This window comes from Cyclopterus lumpus, chromosome 6, assembly GCF_009769545.1.
Source record: "Cyclopterus lumpus isolate fCycLum1 chromosome 6, fCycLum1.pri, whole genome shotgun sequence".
NCBI classification, from domain to species: Eukaryota; Metazoa; Chordata; class Actinopteri; order Perciformes; family Cyclopteridae; genus Cyclopterus; species Cyclopterus lumpus.
Genome location: NC_046971.1, coordinates 7,074,560 through 7,090,595, shown reverse-complemented (window position 1 = coordinate 7,090,595; position 16,036 = coordinate 7,074,560). Strand labels below are relative to the sequence as shown.

Here is a 16,036-nt window from a genome sequence, read left to right as displayed (position 1 = left end):
TATATTTTCTCACAATCAAAAAAGACAAATGTGGATTACATGATCCTTTTTAATAGAGATAAAAACAACAGTGCAAGACAAGTCAGTAAACAACGAGCTGGTACAAAATATAGAAACAGATCAGATGGCATGAGAACATGTTGGTCTGGCAAGACGATCCACTTTTAGGAAGTGGTGGATTGTTCCGGTGAGAAATCTGGGGATTGGAATTTTGTCTCTGGAATCATGGATGTTCATTTGATAAGGATGTTTATTTTGAAGCTATTGACCTCTGAAACGGTTTCTTCCAGAGTATGAGTTTGGGCCACTATTGTTGATCATCTTATACTGAAATACTGAAAAAGTATAATACACAGGCTTTATTGGCGGTAAACAAAATGACTTGATGTCCATGGTTCCACGATGTGAAATTAGACATGATTCTTCCATTTCAAGCAGTAATCTCAGCAGTCACGGCCCCCACCATCTCCTCTTCTCCCTCTGTCTTATCTGCTGTTTCCTCTTGTGTTCTCGACGGAAAAGCTGAACTCCTTTCGTCTTTCTCTTCTTCATCTTTCTTTCCCGGCGTTCCCTCTCGTCCTCCTCCTCCTCCTCCCCTCCTGCTCGTCCTGCACAGCAGGAGAAGAGCTCGTCTGCATCTTTTCCGGAACGACGGGTCGCATGCGGCGTACAGGAGAGGGTTAAGGCAGGAGTTGAGATAAGCTAAACAGGTGACGTATGGCTGAGCAGACAATAAAATCTGATCCAAAGAGCAGGAGTGTGGGACAAAACCAAACTCCAGCAGCATGGCGACAGTCTTATTAACATGCAGAGGCAGCCAGCACAGAAAGAAAGCCATCACTAAAGTGACGATGACCCTGAGGAGTCTTCGCTGGCGCCTTCGGTCAGGACGCGGGCCCCGCCCAAAATGTCTGCTAAGGAGCTGGGCCAATGAGCAGTAGCAGACCAGCAAGATGACAAGAGGAAGCAGGAAGCCGATGAGCGTTGATTTAACACTCAACGCGGCCGCCCACCACATCCCCGCCTGCTCTCGGTCGGCCTCCTCCACCTCCGCTCCGATCAGCATGGAGTAATCCATTTGGCAGGAGAGGATGACTGATCCAGAGTCAGTCGTAGGATGAACCGGCTCCAGCTGCCAGTCATAATCAGATTCAAGGTCTACCTCCACCTCCCTGACAGAGCGCAGGAGCAAACCAGGAAGTGCCAGCACCCCCGCCAGCACCCACACCCCTCCAAGTATCCACAAAGCCCTGCTGGGGCACCTCTGCGAGGCGCGGTGGCTGGCGTGCCGGCGTCCAGTCAGAACCCAGTACCGCTCCACACTGAGCATGCTCAGGCTGAACACGCTGGCATACATGTTGAGCGCAGTGAGGAAGCTGCTGATTTGGCAGAGGGGTTGCCCAAAAGGCCAGTGGTAGCCCATCGCTGTGTAGACCGCCCACAGAGGGAGAGTCACGAGGAAGCAGAGGTCGGCTAACGCCAAGCTGGCTATGAGAGAGTCTGTCAGAGAGCGGGAGGGACGAGGGCTGGAGGGGCGATAAGAGGACGAGGTGGAGGAGTGAGAGGAGGAAGAGCCACAGTTTTCCGTCTTCCTCTGGGGAACGGACGCGGTGGGAGATCTACCGGCGTCGCTTATGTTCTGCTGGCTGCCTCTGAAAATGCCGGTGCAACAGCGTTTTCCAGTTGCCCTCCCATCAGCCCGGTCCAGGTAGGCCCACAGCACCAGGCCGTTGCCGAGGCAACCGACCAGGAAGGCCAGCAGGTAGACGGACGGGATGATGGAGAAGGAAGGAGACCAGTCGCTGTAGTCGCAGTGGAAGAGTGGGGTGGGAGAAGGGGAGGGGGAGGTGAGGAAGTGTGCGTCTGACATCTGTGCGTTTGTCTCGTTGGTGTCGATATCAAATCATTTGCACTTTTTTAAGAATCACTGGAGGTCCCAATAAGTTCCTAGCAAGCTGAAGTTTGGTCAATATGTATAGCGTTATATGTAATATATTATAATGTCTTGAAGCAAAAAGTCCAAACTCCTGCAGTGGTACTATTGTTTCTGGGCCCACATTCCTGTCGTGGATTATCCCCCCGTTCAGTCTCACTTCTTCCTCAGTCCGTTGACTCGGATCCTCTGAAAATAAAAGAAACACAATGAGATTCTTACTCATCTTGCAACAAGTTAAAATACTGCAAATACGTAACATAATGCATGCGCAGCTTGTAACAAAAAGGCAAAGTTAAGCAACGCGCATCTTAATTTAATCCAGAAATGTACATTGCGTGTGTTCTTCTCCACGTTTTAGACCTCTATGATGAAGAGTTTAATTGTTACAAGACAACCAGAGGCTTCAGTCGATCCCAATGAGTCTAAAGAGGCAATGAGCCTTTCCCGTACATTGACCATTTATCGTCTAAGAAATATGTTGGATGCCAAGAATGCAGCATGTGAATCCTTTAAGTCTGTTTCTGCTGTTATTTTTGGCTTTACAATGCAAAAAATCAATTCAATTCATGCAGTAAATTTTAATTACAGGCTTTATCTAAACGGCATGTATGACAGGAAAACATTACACCGTAGCTTTATGATGAGGTCATAAGGACACTTACCTCCGGCCTGGATGATGTAACCTCTACTGAGTTGATGAGAGGATGATCATCAAACTTCTCCTCCTGTCTTCTCTCACTCCACTTTCTCTCTGTGACTTGTCCTCCTGCTTCTCCATCCATCTCTATATCTGTACTGAGCCGGCAGAGGAAGGTGTGTCTTCATCTAAAGTCCTGCACAGACACACACACACACACACACACACACTCCTTTCTCTCATTCTCAAACCAGACCACCCCAGTAGAGAGTTACGAGACCTGCAAACCCCCTCAACCCTCCCCTCCCTCCATAGCACAAACACACAAACCCTCCCGAGAGACACAATAACATCACCCACCCCCCCCCCCCAGAAAACACACACATACCCCGAGACACACAAACAAATCCCCCACAATTCTCTAGGCTGCTGGTTTTCTCTATGCACAGACACACACACACACACACACACACGCACATCCAAATGCACACAGATGCGTTCCAACCCAAACACACTCTTTTGTTGTGTCTCGCATGTTCAAACACACACCGTGTACGCAGTGGTTAAAGGTAACAAGCCACAAAGAGCACAAACAAATAACCGCCCTCACTTTCACAGTCTGGCCGCAGCATCACAACAGACGGGTGAATGTGTGGGCGGCGGCCTTATTTAAAACCGTTATTCTGTATCTACCTGGTGTAAAAAAAGAGCGACACTGACAGATTACAGATGACCCACAGCTGTGTTGTCTATTCCAATTCACTGTTCACACATTTATTAAATTACATTTGAGTGCAATTTTGAGGTACTTACTTCACTTCCAATGTATATTCTTTACACTTCTAATCCACATTTCCAATCAAAATGTTCTACTTTTTTACTTCACTGTATTTATTTGACGGGTCTAAGTTAAGTTACTTTGATATTACCTCCATATGAGATTTGACAAAACCTTTGTGTCATACTGACATGTGATTTGAGATTTCTTCCGCATGGTCTCCTCGACCATGCATTGATGTTTTCACAAATGTTCAAATTGCAAATACAAGGAAAGATGGTCGTGTAGGTCAGTAGAGTGCCCATTAAAGTATGTTTATCTAAAAGCATACTTTAACCATTACTTGAGTAATTGTTTTGAAATGTGGACAAGATACCAGATAGAATGGTAGTTACTCCAGTTGCTATCATAATACATATTTTTATTTTTAAGTTCAGGAGCGACCAGACACACTGTGAAAACATGTGACAACCAGCAATTGGTCAGTTTAGGTGTTAGCATTTTGAGACCCGGTTTACTGCCTCATAACAGCAGCTTATAATCTACCTATTTTAAAAACAAACATTGGAGTTTTATAACATACATTCATGAAATAATAATATATATTTGATACAAATGGTAGAAAGCAGGAGACATTTTGGTTCACGGTTGGTGTCTTATCCCAAAGGCCTTATGATGTTAATTAGCTACATGTAATAATACAAGTTATTACTACACAAAACTTCCTATCCAGTTTGTATATTATGGTTTTTGCATGGCGGGTGTACATTCACACAACTTCACCCCGAGAGATGATACTAAAAAGAGTTTTGGTCACATTTTGGTTATTATTTGTGTCACTATTTAAGGTTCTGTTATATGTAAGCTTGGATATTCGATGTATGGACTCTGTAGGTCAGCATGGGGATCGAGTGTAAACGGTGAAGATGCTTCGATGGTAAACAGGAAGTGTTTGTTACCACAGGGGCAAAGGTCACGCAGCCATCAACCTGCCATCAACATTCCACAGTCTTTTCTCTTACAGAAACATGGTGGTGGTGGTCACACACACACACACACACACACACACACACACACACACACACACACAGAGAGAAAGAAGGAAAGGCAGAGTAAATACAACTGTTCCATTGAGAATAAAACGGTATGCGGAGCATCACAGTTGGAAACAACCGGGGGAAGGAAGTGATACAGTGTAACAAAACAGGTGAAGACCAACAGAGCATATCGAGATGTATGAAAGGACAAACTTCAAAGACCTTCATGTGGATACATCTTCTGAAAACGGCTGGTATCGAAAGCCTAAATTGCAGTAACTTTATTGACAGTTTTATAACTATGGGAATTTTTCCTCTGGCGTCACTTTGAGGTTGAAAAAAATGTCTCTCACAATCCAAACATTTTAAGAGAGACTTTAATACATTAGTTAAAGTTCTGTGGCCTTAATAATACTAAGTGCATTTCCATTTTTGGATATGTTTGGCGAACCCTTTTCCAGGCCTATGAAGAGCCTGTGGCACAGATGGAAATCTGTGACCTCTGAGTTCATCCGACATTAATGCAATGAGGCTGAAAGGTTTGAAATATTAAACATATTAAAGGAAGGTAATGGGCTTGGCGTTGCCTCTTTCACGGCTGATGTTTGCCTCATTGCAGGGAAATTACACGCGTTATTTATTAATGACTTACAGGAACACTTAGTGTAAACAGTCATTATTAATATTGTTAGTAAAATGTCTGCCGTGATAAACGGCCTTCGGTCTCTTCTTGATTAATATTTCCCACACGGTTCAGTTCTGTTTTCAGTACATTTGTCACATAATTACCGTATAATTGTCTGCGAGAAATGGCCTCGGAGCTCCTGTGGCTTTGCAGGACCTTTAGGATCTCTGAACTGTGAAGGCCACTGATGGATTCCCATTACTACTTGTAAAGTGAAAAAAAGATTAAGAATTTGCATAATACGCCTGCCATGGTATGAAGCACAGAGGCAAAGTCCACACAGCGGGACACCGCTTCAAAAGGGACTGCATGCGCTGCACAATTCGTCGTGATCGTCGACAACAGAACGGATCAAACGCTAGTCTGCCTTCTCATGGTTGCCATGGCGGCAGCAGAGGTGCAGGAGAAGCTCTCACCTGAGTGTAAGCGGTTCCTGTACGTGGGCACGCCGCCTCTGGGGCTCGAGGAGCCGCCTTTCAGAAAGATTTGCCCGGTTCTACGAGGATGACCCGCGATTTGTCACCCTGTACAACACCAGCAACCACATCCCTGTGTATTCTGCGTGCACCTTCAAGCGCTCGGACGTCTCTAAGAAGGTCGATGTGCCTTGGATGTACGAGACACAGGTGTGGGTCAGGTGTTTTGGTTTTATCTTTTAGAAAAAGCCTCATTTCCAATGTTCAGGATAGGAACAACTTGTAAAAGATCCTTTGGTAATGAGTGTTATCTGTTGATCTACTTAACTCGCATCATGTTCTTATCTTAGTGATGACAGTGTTTCTCCTGACAGCTCTCCACAGTGTCCGACTCGCGTGAGATGCAGCCGTTCCCTTCAGAAGGCCTCCACGAGCATTTCGAAGACGCTCAGGCCGTGCTCGACGACTACTCGAACTCTGTGATCTTCGAACGCGGTCAGCTGAATCCAGACGAGCACCAGGCCCACACACATGACAACGCGTCCACCTACACCCTGACCAACGTGGTCCCTCAGGTGAGAGAGTTCAACATTGGGCCCTGGAAGAACCACGAGCAGAGCATCCGCAGGCGGCTCAACAACTACTGCCGCGGCACGGCCTGTGGGGTCACCGGGGTCACCACTGCTGCATCGACTTTGACCGGTAATGCGCCGTACTCGGAGCGCTCAAAGTTTCCTGCGTTCGCAGCTCACGGGCTCAACGACAGGGAGGACAACACGGTTCAAGAGATGACGGTGCAGCAGCTGGAGGACTTCCTGAAGAGGGTCACATATGTTAGCAGCTCTTTCCAGATCTTCTACGACAACTGTGTGCCTCTCAATAGCTGGAATAGCGCCCCACACCTGCCTTGAGGAAACGGGGATGGGTCAGTGTCTATGATATTCAGCATTTAGCAGCCGAGTTGGAGTCAATGGTTTATTTGTTGTAATTAATCTACTCTAAATTCTACTGTTTCCACGAGTACACAAAACGTGTCGCCCAGACGTCTCAATTTGATTCAAAATATCCAATTTACAGTTTTGCATATAATTGCTTTGTGGAAGCTTGTTTGCCGATTAAAATGTTAGCCACAACTCTATTCATCTGGTGTTTGTTACAATTAGACTAATCTTGATTTATTTTAGTAAGTATTTATTCTGTATTCTTCAGTTTAAAAAAAAAGATCTTAATTTAAATAGTCCACCAACTAGCTTTTCTGAGCTCTATTTGCTAAAGATGACATTGAATGCCCTCAAGAGGACCGGTGAGCTTAGATTGTGTAATACCGTCCTCAGAGGGCAAGATTGATCCTCCATGTCAGACAATATCATAAAATCTCTATTGTAACCAAGGTACATTTCAAAACATTGCAAATTCTCTAATACATTTATTTAAATTGTGTTGACTTTGATGGTGCCTTAAACTTTTGTGGTGCCATGAAAGCCCTATCTGGTTGTACTCTTCATCTCATGTTAACTTGACCTCTTAATCTCCGCCTGCCTCTGTGCAGCACTGACAGATTAGACCAACTGCTTTGCATGTTCACATACAGCCACGTGTCTGGAGCTCTACTGAGCACGACTCTTATGGAAAGTCACACAGACAAATTCAAGACAAACTCGGCCAATGTCAAGATTCAGATTTTACATTTTAGTTTTGTTTGTACACAAATACAACTAAAGAGTTTAACTTTTGGCCAAAGAATAGGATATGTGGTGTTTCCCTGCTTATCAGAAGAGAACTACAGTAACAGGAATAGCTTTTCAGCTCTCTTCTGAAGTTTTGCGGTACCGCCCCCCCCCCCCCCCCCCCCCCCCCCCACCCTCCCCTCCCCCCTCCCCCTTTGTAGACATTTTGGTCTCAACCGAGAGATGAACTGTAAACTACATAAACTAACTTAAATTGATGTAAAGTGGAGCGTAAAACTACTAAGGAGAAAATATCACTCCCAGTAACATTTTATTGTGGTTTTGTTCATTAAAGTTATTGGGATATGGTGAGAACTCTTTGGTCCAGCCTGATACAAACAGTATGAAACCATAAAAACAGTGAAATGATCCAAAGCCAGGAGGGCAGACGGAGCCCCAGGGGCAGCGATATGATTATATCTAGTTTGAGAGGGTAGCTGTGTTCTGCCAGCTGGCATGTGCCACAGTGCCAGATGGTCAACTCAACTATTTGACCAGCAGCAGACTGATGAGAGCCTAAAATACATTTCACATCCTTAACTGGAAGATCACTTGACTCTGAGGGCCAGTAGAGGGAGACAATCTGCAAAACAGTCTCCTGTGGGAAAGATATAACTTGAATAATTTAATTGTTCTGAAGAATATAAAAAAGGTGGAAAAGGGCTAGTGTTGACAATACTGGTCTTAATAACAGACAAAGACAGACTATCAACTCAACATTGTTTATTTCTCTCTTAAAGAGTTCTTTCTTCAATTCACACATTCAGCTCAAAGTTAAAAAACGAAACAAAGAAAGAACCAAGTTTTTCTGTACAAAAAAGGGGCAGCAGATTGAGGCATGAGACAGCAAACAGTAGACTTAAATCATCGTCAAAATAAACAGTCATCTCAGCACAGAAGGAAACTTTGGAGAAAGTAAAAACATTTAAAAAAAGAGAAGAAAGTTGAACGATAAAGTGTTGCTCTTAATAATCTTTTGGCTTCACACAGAAGCCAACACACCCACTCACAGAGGCACGCATGATGCACTTAAAAACACACAACAGTCCAGCGTGTGCCAGAGTGCGTTTTGGTCTCAGTTGAACCAGGTGGTATTGAGCTGCGTCTGTTTCTTGATGCTCGTGTCCAACTTGAGGACCTCTCTGATCGCCATGGTCGCGTAGGTTGAGGGAGGCAGGGAGAACTCCATCCGCAGAGCCCGATACTTCCCCTCTGTGGGAGGAAAGAGGGACAAACGGGATCAGAGGGTGCAGCGTCTCCATTTCTTCTCTTCACCCTCTTTAGGAGAAGCATAACCTCCATGCCTGCTGGATAGCCAACACGTTCACCGCATCAACTTCACAAGGTGTATTTGTCAGTGTTGCTCTCTGGCCAAAAATAAATAAATCTAATCAGGCAATGTAGATTTCAGGATGCATGGGAACATAATCTCAGGTTAGCCCCTTCGCTTCAAACCCCTTCCGGTCTTAATGCAGCCGAGGTGGCGTATGTATCCCATTAATACCCGTTGATGCATAGTTTACACATACATCGAAGCTGTGATTGTACAGAAACATATGTCGTTGTTCAATTTCAAAGCCCTGTTTCAGAAATAGCAGCATCAATAACATAATCTACATAGCAATTATGCCTAATGTCACTAATTTGCATCATACCTACATTTATATCCATCGGATGTGCTATATTGAAATTAACAATCTACACTTAATTTAGCATCTACTAGCAGCAAAAAAACAAATAATATTTGTTGTACAATTTTAAATAAATTACTTTTTCCTATCAGCCAAAAAAAAAGGTTCAGTAGTTATTTTGTCCACAGATTAGTGGTCCAGTTCACCAAAAGCAATCCATAAAGAAACGTTACCTTTGTTGAAGACGGGAGCGGGTTTGTTCTCTAGTATCTCAACATCACTATGCACCAGTGAGATCCTGGGGTCGTCGTACTGGATCACCTCCCTACACAACAAAACTCCAGGTTACAGGCACAGTAATTAAAGTAAAAACTGCAGCAGACAATAAACAGCCTCTGTATTACAGCATAAAAGGGCTTCGTAGAACAGCGCTACACCATGTTAAAAAAATTATATAGTAGTATTTCATTTGGTGCTAACCAGCTGACGTCAGTGGGTCTGATGAGGATGCGTCTGTAGGCTCCAGCCAGAGAGTAGTCCCTCACTTTGTGTCTCATGTTGTCGATGTCCAACCCGTCTGCAGAGAGCAGCTCTCTGTATCCTTTACCCACTGACAGAAAGACACAAGCATTACTGTCAATTACAAGCTCGGGACTACACTTTACTTTCATTTCTTTATCTGCAGTAAGCTATCTCATTACATTACATTACATTACATGTCATTTAGCTGACGCTTTTATCCAAAGCGACTTACAATAAGTGCATTAAACCATGAGTCCAAACTCAGAACAACAAGAATCAAGCAAGTACAATTTCTTCAATAACGTTAAACTACAGTACTATAGTGCTATCCGTAAGTGCCATTTAAGTGCTACTAAAGTGCTAAACAACAAGATGCTATCGGTAGGGGACATTTAAGTGCTACTAGAGTGCTACTACAGCTCTACCTTCCCTATTCAAGGTATAGTCGAAAAGTTATCTCCTTTAACTTTGTTTCTTTGTCAATTAATCTTGATGTTGCTATACCACATGTTTTACTTTCCATCCTCTAGCTTTGTATTCATTAAACCTGATGCAGTTTAAAAAGGCCTGTGCTACAAGTCTGTGTTGTCACTATGTTAGTGTTAAAATCCCCGCAATGATATTTTTTACTTTTCATGCAACATGCACACAAATTCAACAAAATAAAAAATATCACACAGAGCTACTTCTTACCGGGATGGGTGGGGTAGATGACATCAAACCCAGGAAGTGGCATCACAATGTCATGGATGGAGCAGCTCTCGGCCTCCTCTGCAGACAGCGCGTGTGCTGCAGCTTCATGAGCACAGACAACATCAGTAGGCAGCATTATACATACATACATACATACATAGCAGACTGTTAGATTAGATTAGCATAAAGACTAGGAACAGAGGGAAACAGCCAGCTTGGCTCCAAATGTAACATGTTCTATATTGTTTTTTGGGTAAAACAGTGAATGTGTATTTCCAAAAATGTTGAGCAATTCTTTTAATATTTAACATTAGCTCGCAGAGAAAATGTGAGCTACTTACTTCCTTTGAGCACAAGGTCCCCCTCCACGGCCTTCAGGCCGAAGGCCTCGATTCTCCGGCTCACCATGGTGTTCCACACAACGCTCTGGTAGCTGTGGATGTACATCAGGCGGTTGTTACGAGGGAGCTGAAAAAAGATCACACAGTAATCATAAATTCAAACACATATTGTACACCTGCCCTGTGCAATAGTCCTACTTTTGGTCGGTTTGAATGAAAGAGCACCTTTACTGGCTATGCTACTTATTTTATGCTCTGTATGTCTCGCTCACATTTTCAGCCTATTAATAGAAAAAAAAAAAATGTTAAACTATAAACCAACCATTTCAAAAGCAGTGACGATGTTCTTCTTGCCGTACATAGACAGGCCCCGCAGCAGCTGCCCCTCAACACATCGCTTGTTGGGCAGCTTTTTCAGGGCAGCCTCTGGGTCCTGAGTCTTTGCCCACTCCTCTCTGCAGCGGACCATGAATTCTTTCTCCGCTGGAGAAAGCAGGAAAGATGGAGGAAGGTTTGACATACTTCTTAACTACTTAGAAGACTGTGAGCACAAAAACAACAACAAAAAGGGTTCATTACCTCCAGGACGAGGCTTCAGAATTAAATCCACAACCTCTTTCCAGTTGTTTTTCAAGATAGCCCTGCCACCAAAAAAAGAGAGGAAGAAACAACCTTTCAGTCCAGTCATAATCTAAATGCATGTCAGCATCTCCTTGTGTCATGACCTTACTTGCCAACTTGTTGTGTAGGCACAGCTGTGGTGCCAAAGCGCTGCATGCCATAGTAGTTGATGAAGCCCGTCTGCTTGAGGGATGTCATGGCTTGAAGGACCTGGTCCTCTGTCCCTGAGATGTTTCTGGTATACAATTTAAAACAATAATTAGATGTATTTTAGTCATTAATGAATTAGACACAAACATCAATGGATTAACTGAAGACCTGGAACATGCAAGAAGACTCAAACTGAGGTACAAGCTTTATGTATTGACGAGTCATAGCATTGTAGATATAAAGTTTGTTAAACACCTTTCATGAATATATCAGATGATTTTTGATGACTGCTCTATGGAGAAATCTAAACATGATCTGGCAATTATCAATTGATTAAATCTAATCTTTAAATTATGCATTAACAAAATACTTGTGGGATACACAGCAACTGGTTGGTTACATCGAACCAGCATTCACAACAAAGCACAGGAAAGGGATCCATCGGACATCAATAGAAACCTGCTGACCTGATGATCACAGTGAAGTGGTTTCCCTGCAGCTCTCCCAGCTTAAGAGGGTGGTTTTTGTAGCAAAAGTTTCCCAGCTTGAGGTTTATGAGGCACTTGTTGAGGTGAGCCAACCTCTCCGCTGTGATCCTGAGAGGACAGGGGCGAGGTTTCCTTAATTACAGATCCAGAACAACAAGCTGGTCCACCAGAGATCATCTGCCTAGTAACAGCAGAAACACCTCCAGCACTGACAAGATGCAGCATGTGCCACTTATTTACAATCATCCGCAGACAATTTGGAGATGGATTCACAGTATTTAATGCAGCGATTTAAAGCTTTACACACTCACTTGAGCACTGCAATCTCCTGCACAGTGATGGCTCTCTTGTCCTTGGTTCCCATGTAGGAAAACATGTTGGGTCTGAGCCTAGAAAGACACCAAATATTGATCAAATGATGGTCCTGAACTACAATCATACTTCATGGGGACAATAAACAAGTGAAGATCATTTTTTAAGTACTACAGTCAGACCTGAGGAACTTTGAAAGCACATTGATGGCATCCATCGTGTCCTTGTTCTCCTTGTACAGGACAAAGTGGCAGAAACTGCCACGGTTTTTGGGCCAGGAGTGTTTCCTTGGAGCTTTCATGGACACAGAAGAAAAGGTTGCACTGAAATACAGATTATGAATTGAGCTAAACACATTTAAAAAAATATATATACATTTTAAAGATTCAAGTAGAAGCTTAAAAACGGGTTACCGGTAACAAAAAGTACCTTGTGATTGGAAAAAGAATTATGGAAATAACATTTTATTAACAAAACCGATAACCATTTTAGCAACTGACACCTAACTCCAACTGGGTTTTAACCTTTTCCTCTGCGCTGTGTGGAGAATAGGTTCTTACCTGCAGTTGCATTGACCTCTTTCCACAGAGAGGAGCAATAGGAGGATAAAATAATGTTACTAGGAAAGAGCCGTTTAAAGATAATGTGGCGAGTTGTCAGGGGTGAGACCTCATGCATATGCCTGAGAGTGGAATAACGGCATTTAAATGGTTTATGCAAAAAGGGTGCAGGGTGTGTCAAGGAACCACGATACTGAATCTCCCCTTTCCTTTTGGTCTTTTAATGTGTTCATTCTGGCCAAAAAAAAACAATAATCCACTGAACATAAGTAAAAATGAGAAAGCCATATTGGAGCAGAATCATGCAGGTTTCTTGATCATGCACAAGTACATGCAGCATATTGTACTGCTCTGGAGGCCAAATGCACTGCAAGACATAAGCTACACATGCAATAAATCCACTGATTTACGGGTCAAGAAGTCTTTCCAGACAGTTGATGGCTGACATCTGGTCCTGCCTCCTCTCCACATACCTGCTCGAGCCTTCTTCCCAGCAGCGTGGTAGGCCACGATGAACTTGCGCCCTTCCTTTTCTTCAGTCTTCGTCTCCAGACCAGGATAATGAGTCTTGATGGCTTTGTGAACCAACGTCCGCTTCTCTTTAGTGTCATCCACCACCTACAAATATTAAAAAAGGAGGAGAAAGGACATTATGTAAAACTCTTTAAGTGATGTCATAAAAAGGGATCCGGGAAGTGTGAACTCACCTCAATGGAGACGTCGTCCTCTTTATTCTTGTAGAGCTGCAGCTTCTCCAGCTGCGTCTTCTGCTCTTCAGTCAGCACGTCATACTCCTCTGGCTGCGGTTGAACTTCTGGGACTTCCTAAATTAGATGAAACACAAAACACTGTGTGACTTGATGTGACGTTTGCTTCTATACAGGTTTCCTTTATTATTTGTTTTATTTTGCTAAGAGCGTCATTGCAGTTACAGCTATTTCTGTCACATGTCAACGTGTATAATAATTTTGAGACGTTTCATCTCTGGGTTTAAAAATAAATAATACCACAATTTAAAGGCGGCCTGGTACTCCCTTACAGTCAGCTTAAAGTAAATTAAAGTAAATATATGAGATATTAATTTCACGACAACCCATGATATTATTGGATCATAAAATATGGTTAAATCTCTTCAAATGGCACGTACATTTTCTGGAACTTCTTTTACCGGACATTTATTATTATAAAAAGGTAATTATAAAACGGTCCCCTGCATATAAAAATAATTAATTTTAAAACGAGTCTGTTCTGTCTTATATAATAATAATTTTTTTTTAAAAACAGGATCCATTTTTCCACTTGGACAGCTTTTTCAAGCCACTTGGGGAAGATATTTGCAATAATCCCGGTAATGTGGATCGCAATTTTTTATTGCGATCCACAATGAAATCCTATATTGTCCCGTCCTTATAGAGAAGTAACACCGGTGATTGAAATGTAGCCCAACATCTTACCTCGGCCTCTGGAGGGAGAGTGAGGTCATCTAAATGCAGAATCTTGCCCTGTTTGCTGATTTCATGGACCACGAAATCAGAATATCTGAGAACAAGACGCAACAAATAATTCGTTAAACAATCCAAACCGAAAGAAAAGATGCAAACTTCTAAAAAGCACTCTGGAGGACGAACCTTTCCTTCAGGATTCCGGAGAAGCCCTCGTGGTCACTGACATACTTCAGGATGCCCACATCCAACTCAGTGAGGCCATGCTTCATCATATCAGCAAAGGTCTCAACCTCCTCCTCCCCATCACTTGCTTTGCCTGCGGGCTCTTCCTCTCCCTCTCGCTCTCCCTCTCCATCTCCATCGTGGCGGTCCGGGCTTCCATTCTTTTGATCCTTCTCAACTCTTAGTTTCTTTGACGGTGTGTCGTCCTTTTCATCCTCTGGACAGCCTCTTTTTTCTCCGACTTGCACAGGCTCAGACTCAGCCATCAGAGCAAAGCTGTGACAGCAGAGACAGAGAAACTGAGCTTTAATTCACATACTTTTTTTAAAAGGGGCATTCCAAATTAAGATCACTTGTCATGGGAACTACACCCACTGTGAAAACAATTGTATAATGTCGTCTGAGAAAAACGTGCAGTCATCAGGGTTATTCCGGTATGGGCTCAAAGACAACCCTATTTGTTCTAGTATTTTAGTTATTGTTACAGCAGAGAGCAAAAGTCAGACATTATGATTACATAGTTTTGAAACCTCTCACCCATCAGGATGCCAATGTTACAAAAAAAATCTAAGAGAAAAGCCTGCATAGCAAACTGGAGGTATGGAGTTTCAAAAACATCAGCAGAGGGGAGGTATAACAAAATATTGTATTACGTTGCATTATGGGAAATGTAGGATCCAGTTTTTTTGGGAGCTTGACCCATATTAGCCCCAGACCACCTGTAACCGATCCAGAGTATCTAAAAGGCCATTTTTTCAAGGTTTCTGCAAACTAATGCTCACCAGATTAGATTGTGCTTGCTACGGTTTAATAGACACTACTTAAAATAGTTGTGGTGCAATGAATGTTACATTTGCACATTAAAACAGTAAGTAAACACCATAACAACAACAAAAAAGTCAAACTGAGAAGCGTACGTTTACCATCCAAGATCAAATGTACGCAGTTCATATTTTGAATGCTTGACCTGAACTTAATTTGCTACCATGACGTCACCACGACTCGCGCATCCTTGCCATCGTTACAATAAGGACACGCAATGTAAATTTGATTATGTCACAATTCACATGTTGTAGCTGTGTGATTTAATTTCCTCCTTATCGTGACTTAAAATGAACTAAACTACGGGATAATACTCATCACGGCTCCAGTTGCATCTGAAATGGCAAGTCTGTCTACTTTGTGGGAGTTAACATTAACCAACCCAAGTATGTCACTCCGGTATGATGCATCTTTGTTTTTACACACCATCACTAGTAGCGCATTCAAACTGCTGCACTTGAAGGCAGCGAGTCAACAAGGCTGACATGAACCCGGCCTAGGAAACGAGATGCTACCGACTTACTGTTTGTGGAGGCGAGGAGGCGAGAAGGAGACGTGGAACCCGGAAACACGTCTCGTCTCAAACACTCGCAGACACCTCCTCGTGCACCAGAGTTTGACACAGGCACTGGAAAGACACAAATTAACGTAACGCAACGCGTACATCCCCAAAAGTTAGCAAAATCCGCTAGCGCATTCGCTCTGTCATCCGTTCGCTAACATCAGTGGTTATTGTTAACGTCGCGAGCAGGAACGATGAGCTGGTGTAAATAATTTCTGTTTCTGGACAAAAATAAATAAAAAGTCTGATTTAAGTTACCTGCGTTTGGTGATATTCAGAAGAGCACGAACTGCGTTGAATGCCAGCTTTACCCCACACGTGTGTGTGTGTGTGTGTGTGTGTGCTTGGTTCCGGAAACAGATCCTGGCTTAGAGCCCGCCTACTGCAAACGTTTGGTTAAGGCACCTGTCAATCATGGAGGAAGCACCAGCCCGGCTCGAGTTGCAGCGCC

General features: G+C 43.3%; 2 protein-coding genes and 1 pseudogene across 3 annotated transcripts; 1 reads left to right on the top strand and 2 right to left on the bottom strand.

The window, feature by feature from the left end:
* Window positions 1-430: 430 nt before the first annotated feature.
* On the bottom strand, window positions 431-1,870 carry aplnr2 (apelin receptor 2). Its single transcript, XM_034534554.1, has one exon. It carries the CDS (start codon window positions 1,868-1,870, stop codon window positions 431-433), a length of 1,440 nt encoding a protein of 479 aa, XP_034390445.1.
* Window positions 1,871-5,455: 3,585 nt separating this feature from the next.
* LOC117731970 lies at window positions 5,456-6,400 on the top strand (annotated as a pseudogene).
* A 1,524-nt stretch (window positions 6,401-7,924) lies between these two features.
* pus7 (pseudouridine synthase 7) lies at window positions 7,925-15,938 on the bottom strand. Of its 2 annotated transcripts, XM_034535794.1 has the most exons (17): window positions 15,844-15,938; window positions 15,547-15,651; window positions 14,163-14,477; window positions 13,989-14,073; window positions 13,242-13,358; window positions 13,008-13,152; window positions 12,157-12,268; window positions 11,974-12,051; window positions 11,642-11,770; window positions 11,134-11,259; window positions 10,983-11,044; window positions 10,726-10,886; window positions 10,404-10,530; window positions 10,063-10,164; window positions 9,328-9,457; window positions 9,081-9,172; window positions 7,925-8,428 (listed from the first exon to the last, which is right to left on the bottom strand). In XM_034535794.1, the coding sequence occupies exons 3-17, from the start codon at window positions 14,465-14,467 to the stop codon at window positions 8,292-8,294; spliced, it is 1,908 nt and encodes a 635-aa protein (XP_034391685.1). In that variant the 5' UTR covers window positions 14,468-14,477; window positions 15,547-15,651; window positions 15,844-15,938; the 3' UTR covers window positions 7,925-8,291. The 2 variants fall into 2 exon arrangements, with proteins under 2 accessions (XP_034391685.1, XP_034391686.1); XM_034535795.1 differs by lacking the exon at window positions 15,547-15,651 and having other exon boundaries at window positions 7,926-8,428; window positions 15,844-15,927.
* Window positions 15,939-16,036: the final 98 nt, after the last annotated feature.

Excerpts from the sequence above, each read along its gene's own strand:
- aplnr2 (XM_034534554.1), bottom strand. The coding sequence starts at position 1,870 with ATGTCAGACGCACACTTCCTCACCTCCCCCTCCCCTTCTCCCACCCCA.
- pus7 (XM_034535794.1), bottom strand. The coding sequence starts at position 14,467 with ATGGCTGAGTCTGAGCCTGTGCAAGTCGGAGAAAAAAGAGGCTGTCCA. Across the intron at positions 12,052-12,156 it reads GTGCTTTCAAAGTTCCTCAG|GCTCAGACCCAACATGTTTT; the intron begins GTCTGACTGTAG and ends GTGTCTTTCTAG. Across the intron at positions 10,887-10,982 it reads TCTGAAGCCTCGTCCTGGAG|CGGAGAAAGAATTCATGGTC; the intron begins GTAATGAACCCT and ends TGCTTTCTCCAG.